Consider the following 20220-nt stretch of genomic DNA (forward strand, 5'->3'; position numbering starts at 1 on the left):
TGTTAAAAATACAAGTTTCCTGTTATAATAGTTTATATAAAATGGTGACACCTGTTGGGCTCACATAAAAATTACAGCCCGTCTTTTGTGAACTATGTTTATTTTTTAATTATATTTTCCCACTTACTTTGTCAATGTAAACGGATGTTTTCACATGCGAATAAAGTTAATTTGAATTTAATATCATTGACAACTTTTGATTTAATTGATCACACTGTTTTTGTCTGTATGTGAAACTGTCCTCTTTGACAGTGAAGTGAATAAAACAAATAGCTCAGATGTACGATGGTGTAAATACTCCGCCTGACATGTACTATCTTAAGACATGTTGGTTTTTTTTTACCAAGTAATGTAATACAATTCGTCATTATAAAGAACTAAAGATAATTATATGTCATCACATTTCATCTGACAACATTGTTCAGTTTGCATTGCAGTATTTCATGCCATTCCAGTTGTTATACCTTGCATTGGCCACAGAGTGGCACTGCAGGCCAGCTATTTTGTATTTTAGGACCAATCCATTGAGATCCACTGTCAAAGACACTCATACTACGTACGTTACTACGCAAATTACGTAGTTGAGTAAGAAATATGGAGGACCTACTACCTAGAGGAGGAGCACAACAGCTAACTCAATGATATAAGTTATAACCGACTACTGGCTGAAAAAAAGCCCTGAGTAAATATTTTATCTATTATCACTATAGAAAATGAAATCGCTTACAAGATAGCAGACTGTTATGATGTTGCACTTGGGTGCAAAGACCGTGAGAGCGTCGTTGTCTTTACAAAAGGTTGGTACAGTAGCTATAGTAGCTAAGCTAACAACATTCACAGCAAGCCAAGATCAATCAGAATTTAGAATTCCTCATCAATGTCATGACATTGATGAGGAATTCTACATTCTGAAACGCTTTTTATTTTATTTCATAGCTATTAGACAGCAATATGGGCACATTGCTGATTTCTTTATGGTAAAATACAATTCATATAGTATACTGATACATGATTTCATGGATACAGCTGGGACATTTGGGCACTTCAATGTAAAATTGGCAAGTAATGTAAAGTATATGTATATTAAGTCATGTCAATTTGTAGTAATTGTATAAATATTATAGATCTTACCCACTGAGCAATAGCCGGCTATTTGACGTGCGTCTAAGAATGGGATAAAAACGGCTAAAAAAGAAGTTTTTTTTTTGACGTCTATTCTTAGATTAGACGTTGATTAGCGGCTGTTTAAACGTCTATATATAGACCGTCTATAGTTAACTATAGTTAATGAGGAAATGTTTAAGCATGTTTTAATCATACATAGTTTAAACTTTACTTAAAAACATTTCCCAAATACATTACGTTTTATTTTTACATTTTGGTGGAAAATAGCCAATTTAACACCATAAACCCCATGTTGTGTATCATTCTCACTCACACTCAGTGAGATCACACACACAACTACACTCCTGAACCAGAGCTACACATTATCAAGCTTTGCCTGCCTGGTTCCTTGCCAGGACGAAATGCATTTTATCAGATATATTTATTAGACTGTAAGTAAGTAGTAAAGGGCATTTATTAGTAAATGCTCTATGATGAGAACAGTTGAATGAAAAACCTCAGTATTATAATATATAATCCCACTGTAAAGGCTATGCGTGTGACATCATCATACCCGTAAATTATGCGGCAATGCCTACTAACTACTTTCTGACCTTGACAGCCCATACATCCAAAGTTCCAAACAGAAAAGTCCTATCTGATTACATTAAACAACGTTAAACGACGTTAAACTCGATTTGCCAGTCACTTTATGCAATATGCATCCGTATACCCTCTATTGCTTGTGTTCGTTGTTTTGGTAGTTTAGCCACAACTTCTGCAAGCATGCTATTCGATGCCAGACAGCATTATATCAATGTTATGTTATTATGTTTGCGGCTATGGTTGTTGTTATGATAAACTGTCTTCTACGTATTGGACCCTCGTCTGGTTCTGGTGTGTGACGACCCGGTTGGCATTTCCATGGTTCGGCGGCGGACAGACAGACAGGCCGGCCCGGGAGAAGATTAACATGACACGAGACTTGGTCACATCAAAACGTTCACCAGGTTTATTCCACTTACAGAAGCATATATATCTTGGATACTTCATGTCCTAATGACGTCACAGACTAGACATCACAATCATTGCCTGCCAGCAGCTCGGCCTTCAGCTCTAACACAGCTCCACTCTTATGTTACCATTCAGGCAGGCAGTACACCATACATACAAGTACATATCCGAACACAGTACCAAGTATCAGAACACTATAATACAACAGCCCACTCTTTTGTCCTATAAGGACAACGTCATCTGATACTGTATTTATAATGCGGAAAAGTGTACAATCACGCATGGATACCGAAAAACCTGGACTCCGCCAGGGAAATTGTATCCAGCCTCTCGTCATTTAATGTGATCTCTTTGCTTAATCAATAATCATTGATCAATCTCTGAGCAAGCACGCGCACGCCACCTGATTGTACACTTGAAACACAGACATAGGTGTAGAGAGAGAGAGAGAGAGATAAATAGGAAACACAGAAAGAAAAGAGGAGGAGAAATCAACAATAAATACAATATATAATATATACTATATAATATACAACATATACACGTGGGGATAGGAAAGGGTACATTAAAATATACACTTAATATCATCTTCAGATCCCTGATCACTTAACACTTAGCAACATTACTTTGTGTCTAATTCAACACTCCAAGATCAGCCTCTTCTGATCTGTTCTTCAGTACATCTTATCTAGCACATGTTGTTGATCTGTCTGGGACGGAAGTACAGCCTGTCTTTACCTGGACTGGACCAAGGCAACCATCTCTGACATTTATAACTGACCATTGCCCCTACATCTAACCACTCTTTTATACCACTCCACACTTGCAGTATGCCTGCCTCCCGTATCTCTGGAGGCCCTCTTTCCTACAGGGGAATGTGTGGGTGTCATGTATAGGGACAGTGTGTAATGACAGCAAATAAACACATATTTGACATTGAGACACAAGAAACCAGTCATTAATCTAATAAAAAGAAAATGTTAGAACATATGTTCCAATCGTCCAGGAACTCCGTCCAAGAACCATCGCATGACAAAACTGAAAAGGTTCCAACCGTCCAAGAACCTACTCCCGAAAAGGTTCCAACCGTCCAAGAACCTACTCCCAAAATGTTCCCGAACTGGCTTACTCAACAGAAAATGTTCAAGACTTACTGGAACCGATATGGCACAGAGCCCAAGCAACAGTTCGCACAGAGCCCAGGCAACAGTTCTCCATTTTGGCGACCGCGCGCAATTGTCCCGTACCGCATCCATCAGATAGTGCGCCGATGCATATGGACTTGTCCGCACCAGCCTGCGTCATATAGACCTGGCCGTGCATTGTTGATGATATAGCATCCCGCTTACTCCATAAACATCGCGCGCAAACAAATCTCGCGCTCATTCTGATCCAGGATCAGTATCCATGCTTGTCTCATATTGTCTGAGCAAAATAGGTCTTCGTCACAATGTGACTATTTCCTATTTCCTTCATGAGTTCAAGACCTGGAAAATGGTCATAGGACGTTGTTCAAATGGCACACTTGCGTCACTGCGGTCTAGGCCGACACAGACCCTCCTGGCCTGCCGACGTGTGACCTGTCAGATGCAGACCCTTGCAGGACGCGGCCTGCGTCCGGTGGCTGGTCTGGCCCTCTTGCAGACCTACCGGGGGTCTGCAGTACCGTCATGCTGGTCTGCTGTAGGCCGTAGTGGCGATGTGATGGTCCTGCTGTAGGCCGTGGTCTGGCCCTGCTGTAGGCCGTGCGCAGGCCCTTCTGTCAGACCCTTGGTCGTGTTCTATGCCCGAGGCGATCTCCCTTCCCCGGCTGAACGCTTAGGCCTTCTGGACCTGGTGATACACCAGTCCTGGGGCCGGAAACCCACTCAATTTCTGTATTTTCCCGTCTGCTGTCCGTCTCCTGTGGACAAAACTGAAAAGCACTGGGTTCCCCCCCCCCCAAACAGAACAAAGATACACACGCATACTGTGTGTGTGTGCGTGGGAGCTTCATATCCCATCCTTATACTATATTGATTTTACTTCATCAATATTCCGTCAATCAATCAATCACCCATCCAAGGGGAATAATAATACAATTAAAATTTCTAAATGTGTATTTTTGAGCATGTGACGTGTCTATACTTACATGAATGACCCCTGACACTGGTGCTTTCCTGCACCTCCACTCCATGTGGGCCACCTGCTCTGTGTAAAACAATTTCTACAGAGCTCTCTGTGTTCTCAAAACAAGATAAGCTAACAGGGCCTTGCTTTACCACAACAAGACACCAAGCACAGACACTCAATTGTTATGGGTTAATTTGTTAATTCTTTCAGACCATTTGCCCTTGCACATGCAAATAAAATTTGTATTTGCCCTCTTGAAACACAATTAACCAGACACATTTCATACAACCGGCGGGTTGGGGACATAAAAACATGAATGATAGTTATTCAGCAGACTCAGGTCCTGGTTCATCATGACTGCATTCCTGTGTGTGTCTGTGGAAATAGAAATATATTAGGGTTAGCTTAGGGTTAGACAGTCCACTCTTAAGGACTACACATGGTGGACCCCCCTAAAATATCTAATGAACAATTCACACACACCAGTCCATACCTCCAACTCTTTTGACCATATTCTTTCCCTGGTCCTTTATAGCTTGACGGACCTTTCATAATTTGGCCTTTTCTATGCTGAATCACACTTCATTTAAATCCTTTATTTATTTGAACCGAATACGCACCCTTCTCTCACTCCTCCCACAAAACATGCGTCCATGTTGTAGGTTGACAAGAAGCGCCCGTTCAGCCTACTCTACAGCCTACTCTGCTGAGCATCGTTTCTGGGGTTACCCTAACAACTTGAACTTAGTAATTAATAAACTCGACTTGGGTTTTTTTCCTAACCACACTTAATGTTTAATACAAATTATTTCAGGCCTGTTGACTAGATTAGTGCACTGACTATCTTACTACACAAACGCTTACACACCTATTTTGTCTAACCTTACCATAACATTGTCCCAAAACACCAAAACAAAATCGTCTGTCTCAAGATCGATTTATTCGTGAGCATATATCCGCTCCTTCACAGGTGTATCTACTGAATGGGACCTACCGGTATATGTTATATAGGGTGTATGTGCTGTAGTCCTGTACTAATTTAATACACTGTGGTTATTATTTTAAACTTTTCTATTCTCCCTAGTCTCCACATTTGCCCTTACTTATCCGGACTTTATAGGACTAAAGTTGGTCTAACCCAATGAGACACACTTACTTGTAATTCACTATTGACTGGGCCTAGGATCTATACAGTATTGGTTTTATATTTTATTTTATTATTGGAGTTCCCTTCCAAATGGATTACAGCTGAGCTTATAAATTGCACCAACATTTTTTTGGCTAAAGGATGAATTAGCACTATATCTTTACGTCATGAAATACTTGGCTTATTGACCTTTAAATACAACCAAAAAATGTCAAATCTACCCTGATGCACACACGTACGCGCGTACCTCCCTTTGAACAGGCACTTCTTCCTAGACCAAACACACCCTGTTGTCTATCTTTCTGTGTGCGTGCGTGTGTGCGTGTGTGCACATTAGTATGTGCCCCTGAGCTGTTCCACCTCTAAATGTGAAAAATAACTTGCCACACTTTGCCTAATTCCATCATAAAACTGGTAAAATAAATATTTAGGATTCCCATTCCACATCGTACTCCGCTGTTGCTGTAGATATGACCCCAACACTTCCTGTAGTCACGTGATGGAAGTGACATGCAGAAGTGAGATGCAAAAACCCCAAATGTTCATTGTTCAATTTAGTGTGGTCTCAACACACAAAACGCATGACATCAATGTGTCCCCCCGACACAACACTTCCTGTAGTCACGTGATGGAAGTGACATGCAGAAGTGAGATGCAAAAACCCCAAAGTTCAGTGCAAAAACAAATGTTCAGTGGTAAAACTCCACAAAATGTCTCTCGGCATCCACTCTTAGGACAAAAAGTCATTGTCACTTAGGTCCTTCGGACTTCCCTGATGAAGGGCGCTGTCCAGGGCTGGACCCCTTTCCGCCTGAGGTCTCCCCCCAGGCAACCCTGGACAGAGAACTCAAGCCTCCTTGCTTCCCGGCCCCTTCTTTTCAAAGGCAGCCGATCACAAAGAGCGCTGCTCGCCTACTAACTCATTCGCTTTCGGCTAACAACGGCTTGACTGTACATTGAGCGGAGCACGGAAGCCACCAGTTCTATCTTTCAAGCAACTGGCTTGGACTTAATTCCATTGTGACCCCACCGGCCAGAGACGCAGTCGATAGCGAGCTCCTTGATCCCGTAGTGACGGTTAGAAACCCAGGAGGAACCCGACGGTCTGATCCGAAGCCCACGTAGCTATGGGTTATTCGAACTTTGACCGTTTTCACTGGCCTTGCCTATTCACAGAGGCCGTCTCGTACGAACCCTCTGCTAGGTGTGGGCTGTCGCCCACGTACCACGCATCGCCTGCGAGTTACTGCCGACGAGTGCGCTGACTAGAGGATACCACGGTAGGGTGTACTCACCCTTCATCAGACACGGAGGCCTTCAGTAGCTCTCCCCAGCACTATAGAAAATCTTTAACGTGCCCTCGGAACCTCACGATTCCACCGTCCCCTGTTGACAACTAGGTTCAGGGGAGCCCAATCCCCCTCCCTACTTGTCTTTCTGGTTGAAGTTCACCCCCCCTTCGGCTGGGTGAGTGCTGGCTGGGTGGGCAGATGACGATTCAGCTTTTAGATGTGACAAAAAATGGGAAGGCCAAACATTCTTTAACACCCCTTAGGCTTTCTTTTGAATGTGGCAGTTTTACCAAAATGTTTTTGAATATAAATGTTGACTAATCTTATACTTCCTTTTAGTGTGTGTGTGTGTGTGTGTGTGTGTGTGTGTGTGTGTGTGTGTGTGTGTGTGTGTGTGTGTGTGTAGTTGTATGAGAAAACTACACACATATGGTGCCTCCTGACTGCACCTACAATATGAACTGACCTCAGGCTGACACATCTTGAATCTGACCTGGCCTCCCAGGCTGACTCGCTTAAAATATCCTGTCCTACCTGAGTCATTTCCATTATGGCACTTACTAGTTTGATAAAATACCTATATCTGTTTCAGGCCTGTCTGATTCATATTCAACACACCCCCCCTCCATAATTGGGACTCTAAATTTGGGATCATGGATTTGGTGCAACCTAAAAAGCTGTCTAATGATTGTATTTTGACTGGAACTCCACCAATTACTGCATTATAACGGAATAATTACTAATTTTCCTTCCTGTATTAGCTTACATTTCTTGATACATACTACTTAAACTTGAAGTAAATGTACTTAACCTGGCCAATTTTGAGCTATGACACTTAGTGAACGAGGCCCTATGGCCATTATCGAGCTTGTAGATCTGTTATTTTTAGTTCTCTACTGATACCTCAGTTGGGTCCCTAATATGTTACGGCCATTATCGAGCTTGTAGATCTGTTATTTTTAGTTCTCTACTGATACCTCAGTTGGGTCCCTAATATGTTACGGCCATTATCGAGCTTGTAGATCTGTTATTTTTAGTTCTCTACTGATACCTCAGTTGGGTCCCTAATATGTTCTATCTACCGTGACTTTGTAATACAAATGATCAGAGTGTAACTGTTTGCTGTGAGAAAACACACCACAGGCTTAGTACGCACTCTGTGAATATCCCTGTATTACAGACGTACCCCGTTAGAAACATCTAACAGATTAAATGAACCAAACACAGCAGGGACAACTTTCAGCTGCTGTGCTATACATTATATATTGCTGCGTCAAACACAACGCAGTCTTCTTCCAAACTCTGTCAAGTCACAAGAACTACCAGTCCAACTTTATTTAACTTTCACTGCAGATCTATTTCACTCCAGATAAATACACTTAGTTTATTTGTTTACTTCACTTATGTCCAGTGGTCAATGTCTCATCACCACGTTGTTCCTTATGCTCCTAAATGTCATGGCATTATGTTTATGGCTATAATATGTTTTCATTTGTCCCATTTAATATCTTGACTGAATTCCATTCAGTCTCCTAACTTGGCATAATGAAGGGTCTATTCCTCTCTGAGCATACATGTATATGACCTTGGCTTAATGAGATAAGAGATAACACACTCCGTGAAGGGACTCTTTTGCTGTGTGGGGAAGTTATCTGCGCCAACGCTCTCCCGGCTTTTCTCTTGGCCCATTGAGAATTTCTCTTCTCAACTGTGGGTCAGAGAGTGCTTGTCTCTGCTGATAAGGTCTCGACAAGTTACCATGGCAAGCCATCTTGAGCGCCCGAGGTGCGGAACAGAAAAGATGAGTTCTATGTCTCCGCTTCTATGCTACAGCGTGCATACTGAGTTGCAAACTTTTCCTCAAAAAAAACTTTATAGCACATCTAATCCTTATTTTAAGGATATCCTTTTATTATTATATTATTTAATTATACGCACAATACATGTGCCAAATCATACCAGGCCTATATTTGCTTTTTCAGTGATTATTAGCTCTCATACTGAGAGCTACTTATTGACCTTGGGCTTCGTGAGGGAGTGATTCTTACTAGCTGACTGCTGTGGGGGAGGTTTATAAACAAGTTCACAACACTGCTCTTTCGGCTTTCCTCCCTTGGCCCAGTGAGAAAAGAGATAGCTTCTCCTCTTCTGATAAGGCCTGTGTGCTGGTGAAAGAAATCACCAAGTTGCCATGGTTACGCAAGCCTCTGCGCTCTCCCGTCCTGTTGCTATTACCTTGGATTCGTGAGGGAGTGATTCTCTCTGACTGTGGGGGAAGTTTTTCCAGTGAGAAAAGAGATAGCTTCTCTCTTCTTCTGATAAGGCCTGAGTGTGCTGGGGAAAAGTATCAACAGGCTACCATGGGTACGCCTCAGCGCTCTCCCGTCCATGGCACGATGTTGAACAGAAAAGATGACCCGTGTCTCTAACGGGCTCTACCAACCAAAACGCTTACAGCTTTCTCAGAACTTTATATGCGCTTCTGGTCCATACTTTAAGGCCTTCCTTTTCTTTCGAGTGCGTTTTGGTGTAATGACTTTTCCAGCTCACAGGGCAGGCTAAATAGACACTTTACACTAATCAAACATTAGATTACTATATTTCTGCCATACAAGGTACATTTTACACTTGATTCTCCAGCGCTTATATTTGATTTATATAAACACCAATATATATATAGCAGCTTCTGCTGCCTTCTGATTAATAGGCTGGAGACCTTTCTTAACACTCCGTTTTTGGCTATTTATAGCACTGGTAGATCGGCTATTTTGCACACTCATTTAAGTGAAATGAAACAGAAATGCGCCTTTGTCTCACTGAATACTGATTAATATTTCACTTATTCAATCCATCAGCCCCCTTAGGTTAGGGGTTGTTTTAACTTTGTAATCGCTTAACATTCAACTCAATACACAGAGTGTAGCTCAGCAGCATGCCAGTGTTATATGAAAACCCCAGGGATAACACGTTAAACCACTCTTATATGCCCATTTCCTTGGCATATTTGGATGAATGTAGCAACTACTGTGTATTCTTAAAGCGTGACACGGAAACACAACGTCACGTTACTTGCACATGTCCACCCCTCTTTCTGGGGGTAGCTTAACTTTGACTGTCCATTTGCGACAAGACACAAAACACAAAACACAAAAGAATTGACAACCACATGGAATGCTCAAACGATGTCTGTTCACACACCAGCCCTTATCTCTGCTACCTTGAAATTGGTAGCTAAATCTAGCAGTGACTTTTGACTATGACCAGAGTGTAACTAAAGTTTGCTGTGGGAAACACACCACAGGCTTAGTACGCTTATCTCACAGACGTACCCTGTTAGACAACATCTAACAGATTTATAAAAACAACAGACTGCAGCGTATACTCACAGCTGTTGTGCGGACAAAGTAGGCTATTCATCCGGCTTATAACCTCAGCTGCGATGCATCACTGAGGCCACTGACCTCTACAAGGAAAGTGTAATAATCTCTGCTGGCGTACCAAACGTCAGACTAAATATGGACTCTAACCATATTGCTGCGCGTATCTAACTACGCAGTCTTTTGCTAATGAACCTCATTAGGCTTATATATGGACTCTAACCATATTGCTGCTTGAACCCAAACAGTCTTATCTCTTAACTCTGTCACGTCACTAAAAAAAAAAAAAAAAAACTGTATAAGTCTCCTAAATGTTAAATTACCACTTAGGGTCTATACCAATGAAATTTGGAAGCATGTAATCTTGTGGGAACGAAAAAAAAAGACAAGGTTTAACTAAGGTAAACCCTGCATCATAACCTACATGTTACCAGGCAAGAGGAGAGGCACTTTTTCTCTAGATGAAGAGTAAAATATGAAGTGACTCACCTCCTGCATCTGGTCCCACTTAACTGACACCATTTGTTATGATAAACTGTCTTCTACGTATTGGACCCTCGTCTGGTTCTGGTGTGTGACGACCCGGTTGGCATTTCCATGGTTCGGCGGCGGACAGACAGACAGGCCGGCCCGGGAGAAGATTAACATGACACGAGACTTGGTCACATCAAAACGTTCACCAGGTTTATTCCACTTACAGAAGCATATATATCTTGGATACTTCATGTCCTAATGACGTCACAGACTAGACATCACAATCATTGCCTGCCAGCAGCTCGGCCTTCAGCTCTAACACAGCTCCACTCTTATGTTACCATTCAGGCAGGCAGTACACCATACATACAAGTACATATCCGAACACAGTACCAAGTATCAGAACACTATAATACAACAGTTGTGGTTGTTGTTGTTTTTTACTTGGCATTTGGGTTGCTCTGGGTTCGGACTAGGAAGGTTGCAGTCTTTCTTTTGCCACTCAAATTGTGCCATTAGAGAGAGAAATAATGTATGTGACTGTCCCTGGTCCATGTGTATTACTGTGCTTGTATCCCCAATGTCAAGGTAAGACATAACATACTGTAACTGCTAACTACAGTAACTGAAGCATTATTCTTATTTTTTCTTCCTTTTTTCATTTCCACAGATGAGGCAACGGTTCTGTTGCTGCTCTCAACAGTCATGGCGAAGAGGCTTACACAGCAGTGGGACTATCTATACAGGACCGGATAAAGCCGTTCCTCCGGCACAAAACGCCCCTACCAAGAACGTTGATTCTTCTGAACCCAACAAGTTGGTCCAGTCCAGTTGGTCACCGGACAAGGGACCCCCGCCATCCCCCACACACTGCTGCATGAGCGGCTGTCACAACTGTGTCTGGATCACGCACGCGGAGCAGCTCCTGGCATACTACCACGACGGGGGGGACAAGGCGCTCGCTGCCATCGAGGAGAACGTCCAGGATGAGAACCTCAAAGCCTACCTCAAGATGGAGATCAGACTGCTGAAGAAACCATGACATGCACTAGTGCTGCACGATTCTTGCTCAAATGTGAATCTCGATTTTCCTCCACAAGAATTGAGATCATGATTCTCACAATTCTCTTTAGTTTATTCCATGAAAATATTTATTGTCTTTATAGTCTGTAGTTGCTGAACATTACTACAGTACATAAAGAATGTGGCACCTGGAGCCAACTACTGTGGCTTTAAAGAAACAGACGACATCAAAGTGCTAGACTTAAACCTCTCTTACTGATTCACACTGATTCCGATTTGAACTGTTCCCGAATACGGTTGCCTGGTCCCCGCTGGCCATGATTCACATTGGCCTTGATTCTTCTGCATCCGAGTACACTTCATTCAACTGTAGTGGATGCTTTCACATTGCAGCGATCCGTATCCGAGTACACTTCATTCAACTGTAGTGGATGCTTTCACATTGCAGCGATCCGTATTCTGAGTACACTTTAATCAGTCCCGATGCGATCCCGGGAACGGTTGGCTGATAAAGTCTCTCTTGTAGCAAAAGCATGAGCCTAACTAAAATGAATTGGACAGCCAACTAATGTACGAATTCTTGCTCAAATTTAGAAATGAGATCGCATATGTGTCGACCTCGATTTTTTTAAATTAATTGATGAATCAGTAACCTACACATTTAGTTGTGGCTTATATGAATGGGAGTGAATTGTGTTTTATGGAATTAGGGTTGACAGTTTTACCTTCTGACATTGCGTATGCACTTTTTTTACACTGGCTCCAATGTGGATGTCATTGTTTTTTGACAAACTTGTCAAGGGCATTAATATGTCATGCACGTTTGACTTTGTCATGGTTAGGTTTGAACACACCGATACCTCAGTAGATAATATTGATTTACAGTCGCTCTGGATCAAGAGCGTCTGCTAAATGCCTAAATTGTACAATTCTGCTAAATGCCTAAATTGTACAGACAATATTGTCCGTGGTAACTAAGTAGGTATGACTATTTGGCCAACCAACTTGGCATCTATTTTGCATCATATTAACCATTTTTTTTATTTAAAATATAAGATTGGCTGGTAATTGTTTTAAAGCTTGTTGTTGATATTTGAGACCCATGATGTTAGGAAGAAAATATAAAAACTAGCCTACAGAAATACTGAGTTTTAGTTTTAAATCACGCTGACAGTGCCAAAATTAATTTACTTTCTTTCAGTTCCACTTGAAAAGTGCCCTAGTTGTCAGTTTAGGGACCTTTTCATTCACTCAATGTATTTATTTATTTATTTATTGTGTGAGATGATCATGACTGGATGACGAATGACCATAAAAAGACTTCAGTATCTCTAAGTTATGAATAAACATTTATTTATAAAATAAATAAATGCACCGTTGTGCTTGTTTATGAAATTATGCTAATGCCCTTTTTAAAGGATCCCTGGCTAATCAAATATGCCTTAAAATATTATACTTGCCCTCTACAACTAAAATAAAAACACCTTAAGTATTTTATTTCTTTCGTAAATAGAGAATATTTCACTCAATAGTAACTGCTCCGGCCTCCGGGCACAAGTTGATGATGTCATATGCCCATATGGTCTAGCCCTATATGGGATGCATATGCTAATAAAAAAGAACGTAATACTTCCTAAGTACTTTATACTAATACTTTATATTAGCACGTGCATTCCATATATTCCATAGGGCTGGACCACACATGGACATCATTTAATTTGAGTTATAGTATAATGTTTTAAAGCATATATTTGTCTTATTAGCCAGGGTTCCTTTTAAGGAATAGTAATGCCATTAGATATTTGAATGATTCCGTGGTTGATTTTGAATAATTATGTTCAATCACCTTAAGAATCAATTTCATATTTTATCAGGGGACAGTTGTGTAATAAACTGGTTTATGTTTAAAATGACATTGAAGTGCAAAATCACAACAAGTTGTCTCAAGACACTACATATAGAGCAGAGACCAGACAGACAGTGTTGCAGTGTTTCTGCTGTGCAGGTATTGGAGGCACAATTTACTTGACTTTTTGTTAGCAATGTTAGAACACTAATGGTTTAGTGAGATTATAAGTGCCCATGCAGCTGCTTGTAGCGCGTCACACATTACGTTCTTGATTAACAATTAAGCCTATCTCCCAGAGCTCTACATGTCACCCAAGTGAAGGAATTTGAAAATGTTCATAACTTGTAATGTTCCATTGTTAGTGGAACTGCATTGAAGCTACAGCACCATAATCAGTCAGACCTGCCTTGAACACAACTTGACCGTTTACGTAATTGTTAATATCTTTTAATATACCACTAACCGACCAAACAGTCAATACTGTAATAGTAATAGTAATGTAATACTATATTTTGGCTTGGTTCTATTCCTCATACAGTAGTTGTCTTGTTAGGCATAGCAGTGGGCGTGGTTTTCTGGTTCCACTGAGAAATAGGCCATTCATTTTTCCCATGAAGCTTTTAAGCCTAGAATCAAGCCATCCAATAATTTAATTGTATAAGATACGTTTAATAAATACCCCTTCAGCAGTTTTATTTTAATTATTTTCACAGAATCAAAGGTTTTATGATTCTTGTAAATCTCTATGGGAAAAATGAATGACAGATCTTTCAGTGGAACCAGAAAACCACACCCACTGCCCTATATTCGTCCCTCATTAATACCTTGCAAAGACCTCGTCACCTCACCTGGGCACATGATGCCATCTGGCTTAGAGGGAATCAGCATGACCAGACAGATCAGTTCAGTTTTATTTTCAGAATCAATGGACAAGAATTACCAGAGGTGGTTTCAAGAATTAACCGAGGTGGTTTCAAGAATTATCCAAATAACTATTGGTGTATAACTATACACCATGTGCTATACCTTAAAGTTGTTCACATCACTGAATAAGCTTGCGTTGTTCTACAGGTGGTTCCTAGAATTACCCGAGGTGGTTCCTAGAATTAACTGAGGTGGTTCCTAGAATTAACCGAGGTATAGTTTCTGCTGGTAGCCATCTCCCCACTCACTGTCCGGTGCTATGTTTTACAAAGTATTCCTATTTAATATAATTATATTAAATATATATCGGGTCATATCGGTATTGGTGAATATGCCAGTCTAACCACCGATCCGACACAGGGTAAATAAAATGTTGGGGCATGTGGAGTTTGTTTTTGAGTTGCCCAAACTGCAATTGCACATTTGAGTCAGAAGTCTGCTATTAACACAACACGAGATATATAGCTAGATGGCTAAATTATAAATATTATTCTCTGTTATCGGTATTTGGTATCGCTATCGGCTAATACAGAAATTGTTGTATCGGATCGGAAAACAAAAAAAGTGTACCGGGACATCCCTAGTGAAAACCATAATTATGTTTAAAACCTTTGCTACTTCAATGCTTACCAATCCAAACTACTAAATGACATGACAGTGAACCTGACATACCTATCCAAATAACTATTGGTGTATAGCTATACACCATGTGCTATACCTTAAAGTTGTTGTTGTTGTTATTTCACATCACTGAATATAGTCAGGGAATATTATCAGTATTGCCAGTCAAATCTGGGAATACATTTCTTACCAAGAATTTTCTTCACCAATGTGTTTGTAAAGGTGTCTACTAACATATCCCATATTGGTTTATATTCAACCACCCTATGGGAATTTGAGACAGCTGCTGAAAGTTGGGGTACCATCAACAGCCAATATATGGAAGTGTTCTAAATTTCATTATGCTTTAAATAGCATGTGACGTGTCAAACTAGGATGTGTTCATCATTCTGAATCCATTCCAAGCATTTGCTTTGCACGAAAAACACTCCTTGGGCTAAAAACGGCCATAGACACTTGCCCAAATGTGCCCAAATGTGCTGACCTCATCACATTTGTGATGACGTCTATGGCCTTTTTAAGCCCAAGGAGTGTTTTTTGTGCAAAACTGATGCTTGGAATGGATTCAGAATCATGAAAACCCCCTAGTTTGACCCCTAGTTGGCCATAGCCACTTTCCCAAATATGCCCAAATGTGCTGACTTCATCACATTTGTGATGATGGCTATGGCCATTTTTAGGGACATTTTTGCATGAAAAACACTCCTTGGGCTAAAAACGGCCATAGACACTTGCCCAAATGTGCCCAAATGTGCTGACCTCATCACATTTGTGATGACGTCTATGGCCTTGTGTTTTTCGTGAAAAACTAATGCTTGGAATGGATTCAGAATGATGAAAACCTCCTAGTTTGACACGTGACATGTTACTTAAAGCATAATGAAATTTAGAACATTTTGCCTTATAATGGTTGTATATGGTACCCCAACTTTCAGCAGCTGTCAAAAATTCCCCTAGGGTGGTTGAATATAAACCAATGTGGGATATGTTAGTAGACACCTTTACAAACACATTGGTGAAGAAAATTCTTGGTAAGAAATGTATTCCCAGGTTTTATGAATATCCCCTAACTAATAAGCTTGTGTTGTTCTACAGGTCTTCCAGGAAATAAAACGTCTGGGTTTCCGAGGCAGCGAGGCTATTCTACAGGTGGATCAGACTTGGTAGGCGGTGCATCCATCCATAATCTGCAGAGCCATATAAAGGCTTAACCCTGCTTCTAGTATGTCGCCCGCACATCTGCTGGAGAGCCTCCACTCTCTCCACTCTCCACTCTCGTATACATTCTTCAGCTAGACAGCTGGTGAGTACATTTACCAACCATACACTGCATTCACCATGCTCAGTGGTCATTTAACACTGAGTGTGTGCAAGTAATTAAACGAAGGGGGTGGATTTGTACACTGAGGACTGGGGATTTGACATAGTTGCAAGCAAGGAATTCAATAGAATTGCACTGACTACCAGGTGTGGACAATAACCAATTGCTAGTAGTGCACGGTACGGCTACTCTTGTAATTGACTCACATCTTCTTTGATGATTGATGAAGTATTGATCTCAACTACTTTTGGAAAGACAATAATTACAGTTGTGCTGTTATTGCACAATCAGGAGAATATTCCATTTAAATTAGCTTAAAATGCTGTATACTTTATATAAGTGTATGAAGTGTGATTCTATTATAAACAAAACTGCTTTTTATTAGAATGATCTCCAGTACAAAGTAAGCTATTGTTGTAGTTTGACCACCCATTTGGTTATGACTCATTCCTTGCATGAATCCCCAAACACTTGGTCCATTTCTATGTTCATGAATTCATTGTAAAGAGGGCAAGGTGAGAGGATTGATCAGTTAGACTCGCAGGCAGTGCATACTGCATAGTCAGCATATCTACTGTCTTTTCCCAACAAGATTAACCTTGATACAGAGAGGGTATGTGTGTTGGGGAGGGCGGGGTGGATTTATTAGAGAAAGGGATTACGGAAATTGGGTCATCCTCAAGGAACACTGTCCAAGGCAATCCATCTGACGTATTAAATCTAAAATATGAAAGTAAATCCTGCCTAACACTCATAACAGTAAGAGGATTTAAACCTGTACTGTCTGTCAGACATACAGTAGGTGAAAGAGGCTGCATACCTCAAATTAAAGTTATTTTATTTAGTTAAAATAAGTGTTAAAACAGGGGTATCTACCTGTCTCTCCAGCTCTTTAGTAAGCAGAACATTTATTCAGATACAGACTTTATCCAATCAGGACAGAGAATACATACAGGATGCAGGATAAATAAGTGAAATTGGAAGTGATGACACAAAGAACTGAGCTGACAAATTTAGCACCGGAACACTAAGAAACTGAAGTGGGTAAATTGCTACTCTCTCCTGATTGTTGCCAAGGCAACCCACCTGAAAATGTATTTCTGTTTATTAGAGAGCTGGAGAGACAGAGACCCCTGTTATTGAAGAAACACTCTATAGCAATGATAAGCTTTGCCTTTTTAAAGATGGAGTGCCATGTTTTGTACTCTGTTTTGTATGTGTCTATGGAGTTAACATTACTCTAATAGACCCCCAGGTGTGGTTATAATATTCAAATATGTCTTCCCTAAAGCCTTTGAGTCAAAAGGCCCAATTGAAATAACACCATTTTAGTGTCATCATAACCCTAACCCCTCCCACATTACAACAGCTATGGGCGAGGCTTAATTTCAGGTGGGTGGTGCTAAGTGAAAACCAGGCATACTTAATGAACTGGTGGGTGTGGCCACATAAAAACATAATTTTAACACTTTCTGCACACTTTTTTGAAAGAAATCTTCCTCCTAGTATAATCATAGTACCTGATGATCATGTTTTAGTTTTTAACCTTTAATCTAACATGGTTAAAATGGAGTTTGAAGTTACAATGGGTTTGTATATGAAGGGGGCGTGTCTGGTAAAATTAGGAATATCAAATATCTAAATCTGAATTGAGCAACTTAAAAACTGTCCAAGGCGTTCACAAAAGTCTGAGTAGAGTAGTAGACGATACAATTACCCTTTTCCCCCCTCCAAAGTGATATATCTCTTTAATTCAGAATGAATGGATGAATGAATTAATTAATAATGAATTCATTGTTTATCTCTCTCTCTCTCTCTCTCTCTCTCTCTCTCTCTCTCTCTCTCTCTCTCTCTCTCTCTCTCTCTTTGCCAAATGAAAAAGATATTATTGCCGACGACTCCGGAGCCCACAGGACATTAACAATTCAAAATGGCAGAGGAGGATAAGGGAGAAGAAGTAGGAACACAGAGGAGAAGGGACAGCAACATGGCCACCAAAATATCCGGAGGCCCTGCTACCCCACGCAAGATACCAGCCAAGTTCAAGCAGAGGCAGACCCGTCAGTTCAAAAGCAAGCCGCCAAAGAAAGGAGTCTCTGGGTAAGACTAATTAATACCTGTACATTCTTTTGTCGCTTTGTTCAGAAGGTCAGACTCGTCACATTAATTTGGTTATCTGTCTGGGTAATGGTAATTAATTCTTTATTTTATGTATTTCTTAGCTTTGGTGATGATATCCCAGGAATGGAGGGCTTGGGCACAGGTGAGTGTGCTGTTTATGCTTTTTTTCTTCTAAAAAAATATATATATATGTTCACTAGTCGGAATGAACACACCATTGAGAAAGTTTAAGGGATTTATTGACAAAAATGAATGAATGTAAAGGTGGGGGCGTATAGGTTCCGGGGGGGTCGCCGACCCTGGAGTCTTTGGGCACGCATAGACTCATCCCCCTGCAGGTACCTGTGGAAGGAAGGGGAGAAGGAGAGAGGGAGAGAGATAGAGAGGCAGAGCGAGGGACGAAACAAGGGGATGGAGCGGTATAGGGGATGCGGCTGAGGTGGTGACGGGGGTGGAGGAGGGATACGAAAAGCATAAAGGATTCTGGGTGGTTTTGGGCTGGTATAAATAGGGTCAGGTAGGTTGGTGTGGAGGGCGGAGAGTGGCGTGAAGGGTCGGGTCAAGGTGTGTTCCTCCGCCTCCTGAACATCTGTTGTTCCAACTCTTTTATATAAAAACTTTTATTAATTTTCTTATTTGACAAAAGTATTTATACAACAATTGTTCACATAACCCCCCCCCCCACACACACACACACACACACACACACACACACACACACACAAATGGCAGTGCAAATAGTGAAATAAAATCTTTAAAAGAAATAAAGGATATGTAAAGAAGGGAAAAAAAGAACAAAGGAGATGAGAAAAGGGGGAAAAAGTCATGTAAACCCTTATACACAACACAATATCCACATTACAGTTCCTTACCCTAACCCAACTGTTTGAACACCTTTAATACATTGCTGTGATCTACTGAGACCTGCTGACTGACAACTAAATCTACTTTTTATTTTATTTTTTCTCTGCAGACATCACTGTTATTTGCCCCTGGGAGGCATTCAATCACCTGGAGCTGAACGAGTTGGCCAAGTATGGTATCATCTGAGCCTTCCTTCACTTCGCTTCACCACTTCCATGCCCTTCGAGAAAGCACCTGCCCCAGGCCATGTCATCTGGGTTCACCAGGGACTCCGTCAAACACACTTACAATCTGATGTCAGCACACATAGGACACCACCAGTGGTGTAAAGTACCTGTTTTAATACTTTTACTCAAGTACTGTACTTTATTACGGTATTTTGAGGTATTATTTTGTATTTTAGTGGAGTATTTCCGATTTTCAGTACTTTTACTTCTACTTCACTACATCTCACTACATCTCTTCTTTTACTCCACTAATGTTACTAATGTTACTACTAGTAACTAATGTTACTAGTAGTAACATTAGTTACTACTAGTTACTTTGTAGATTTTGATTGTTGTTAAAAACATACCATATACCATACCATTTGAAAATAGCCGATCTACAAACTTTGCCGTATTGATACTTTTACTTAAGTAAAAATAATGTACCTTCAGACAGTGCAAACAATGAAGACAATGTCAGTCACTCCTCAGCCTATGCCTATCGTTCCCCATATTTTCCTGTTTCTATAATCTAACATCATTCTTCTTTACCAAATTTGTCTCGTATATGATTTATTAGATCAAATATGGATTCAGGTATCTTGTATTCTCAGGGATAGAGGCTTATAAATGTTTGATCCACTGGTAGTCTGGCCTTGCACCTTTTTTTTTTAGAAAAAAGCACATTTCCAGTCTACATGTGAATATCTGGCATCAGGTTGCTGCTGTACCTATATATGTATGTAGGCCTACTGTGTTGTATTTAATCAA

General features: G+C 40.7%; 2 protein-coding genes across 2 annotated transcripts; both read left to right on the forward strand.

The window, feature by feature from the left end:
- Window positions 1-596: 596 nt before the first annotated feature.
- On the forward strand, window positions 597-12913 carry oxld1 (oxidoreductase-like domain containing 1). The gene is made up of 2 exons (XM_080788481.1): window positions 597-797; window positions 11191-12913. Exons 1-2 carry the CDS (start codon window positions 744-746, stop codon window positions 11560-11562), a joined length of 426 nt encoding a protein of 141 aa, XP_080644607.1. The 5' UTR covers window positions 597-743; the 3' UTR covers window positions 11563-12913.
- Window positions 12914-15895: 2982 nt separating this feature from the next.
- On the forward strand, window positions 15896-20176 carry pde6gb (phosphodiesterase 6G, cGMP-specific, rod, gamma, paralog b). The gene is made up of 4 exons (XM_080788516.1): window positions 15896-16240; window positions 18141-18358; window positions 18481-18521; window positions 19353-20176. Exons 2-4 carry the CDS (start codon window positions 18189-18191, stop codon window positions 19427-19429), a joined length of 288 nt encoding a protein of 95 aa, XP_080644642.1. The 5' UTR covers window positions 15896-16240; window positions 18141-18188; the 3' UTR covers window positions 19430-20176.
- Window positions 20177-20220: the final 44 nt, after the last annotated feature.

The sequence above is a fragment of the Protomyctophum bolini genome (genome assembly GCF_963924005.1).
Source record: "Protomyctophum bolini genome assembly, chromosome: 18".
NCBI classification, from domain to species: domain Eukaryota; kingdom Metazoa; phylum Chordata; class Actinopteri; order Myctophiformes; family Myctophidae; genus Protomyctophum; species Protomyctophum bolini.

Excerpts from the sequence above, each read along its gene's own strand:
- oxld1 (XM_080788481.1), top strand. The coding sequence starts at position 744 with ATGATGTTGCACTTGGGTGCAAAGACCGTGAGAGCGTCGTTGTCTTTA. Across the intron at positions 798-11,190 it reads CGTCGTTGTCTTTACAAAAG|ATGAGGCAACGGTTCTGTTG; the intron begins GTTGGTACAGTA and ends TCATTTCCACAG.
- pde6gb (XM_080788516.1), top strand. The coding sequence starts at position 18,189 with ATGGCAGAGGAGGATAAGGGAGAAGAAGTAGGAACACAGAGGAGAAGG. Across the intron at positions 18,359-18,480 it reads CCAAAGAAAGGAGTCTCTGG|CTTTGGTGATGATATCCCAG; the intron begins GTAAGACTAATT and ends TGTATTTCTTAG. Across the intron at positions 18,522-19,352 it reads AATGGAGGGCTTGGGCACAG|ACATCACTGTTATTTGCCCC; the intron begins GTGAGTGTGCTG and ends TTTTCTCTGCAG.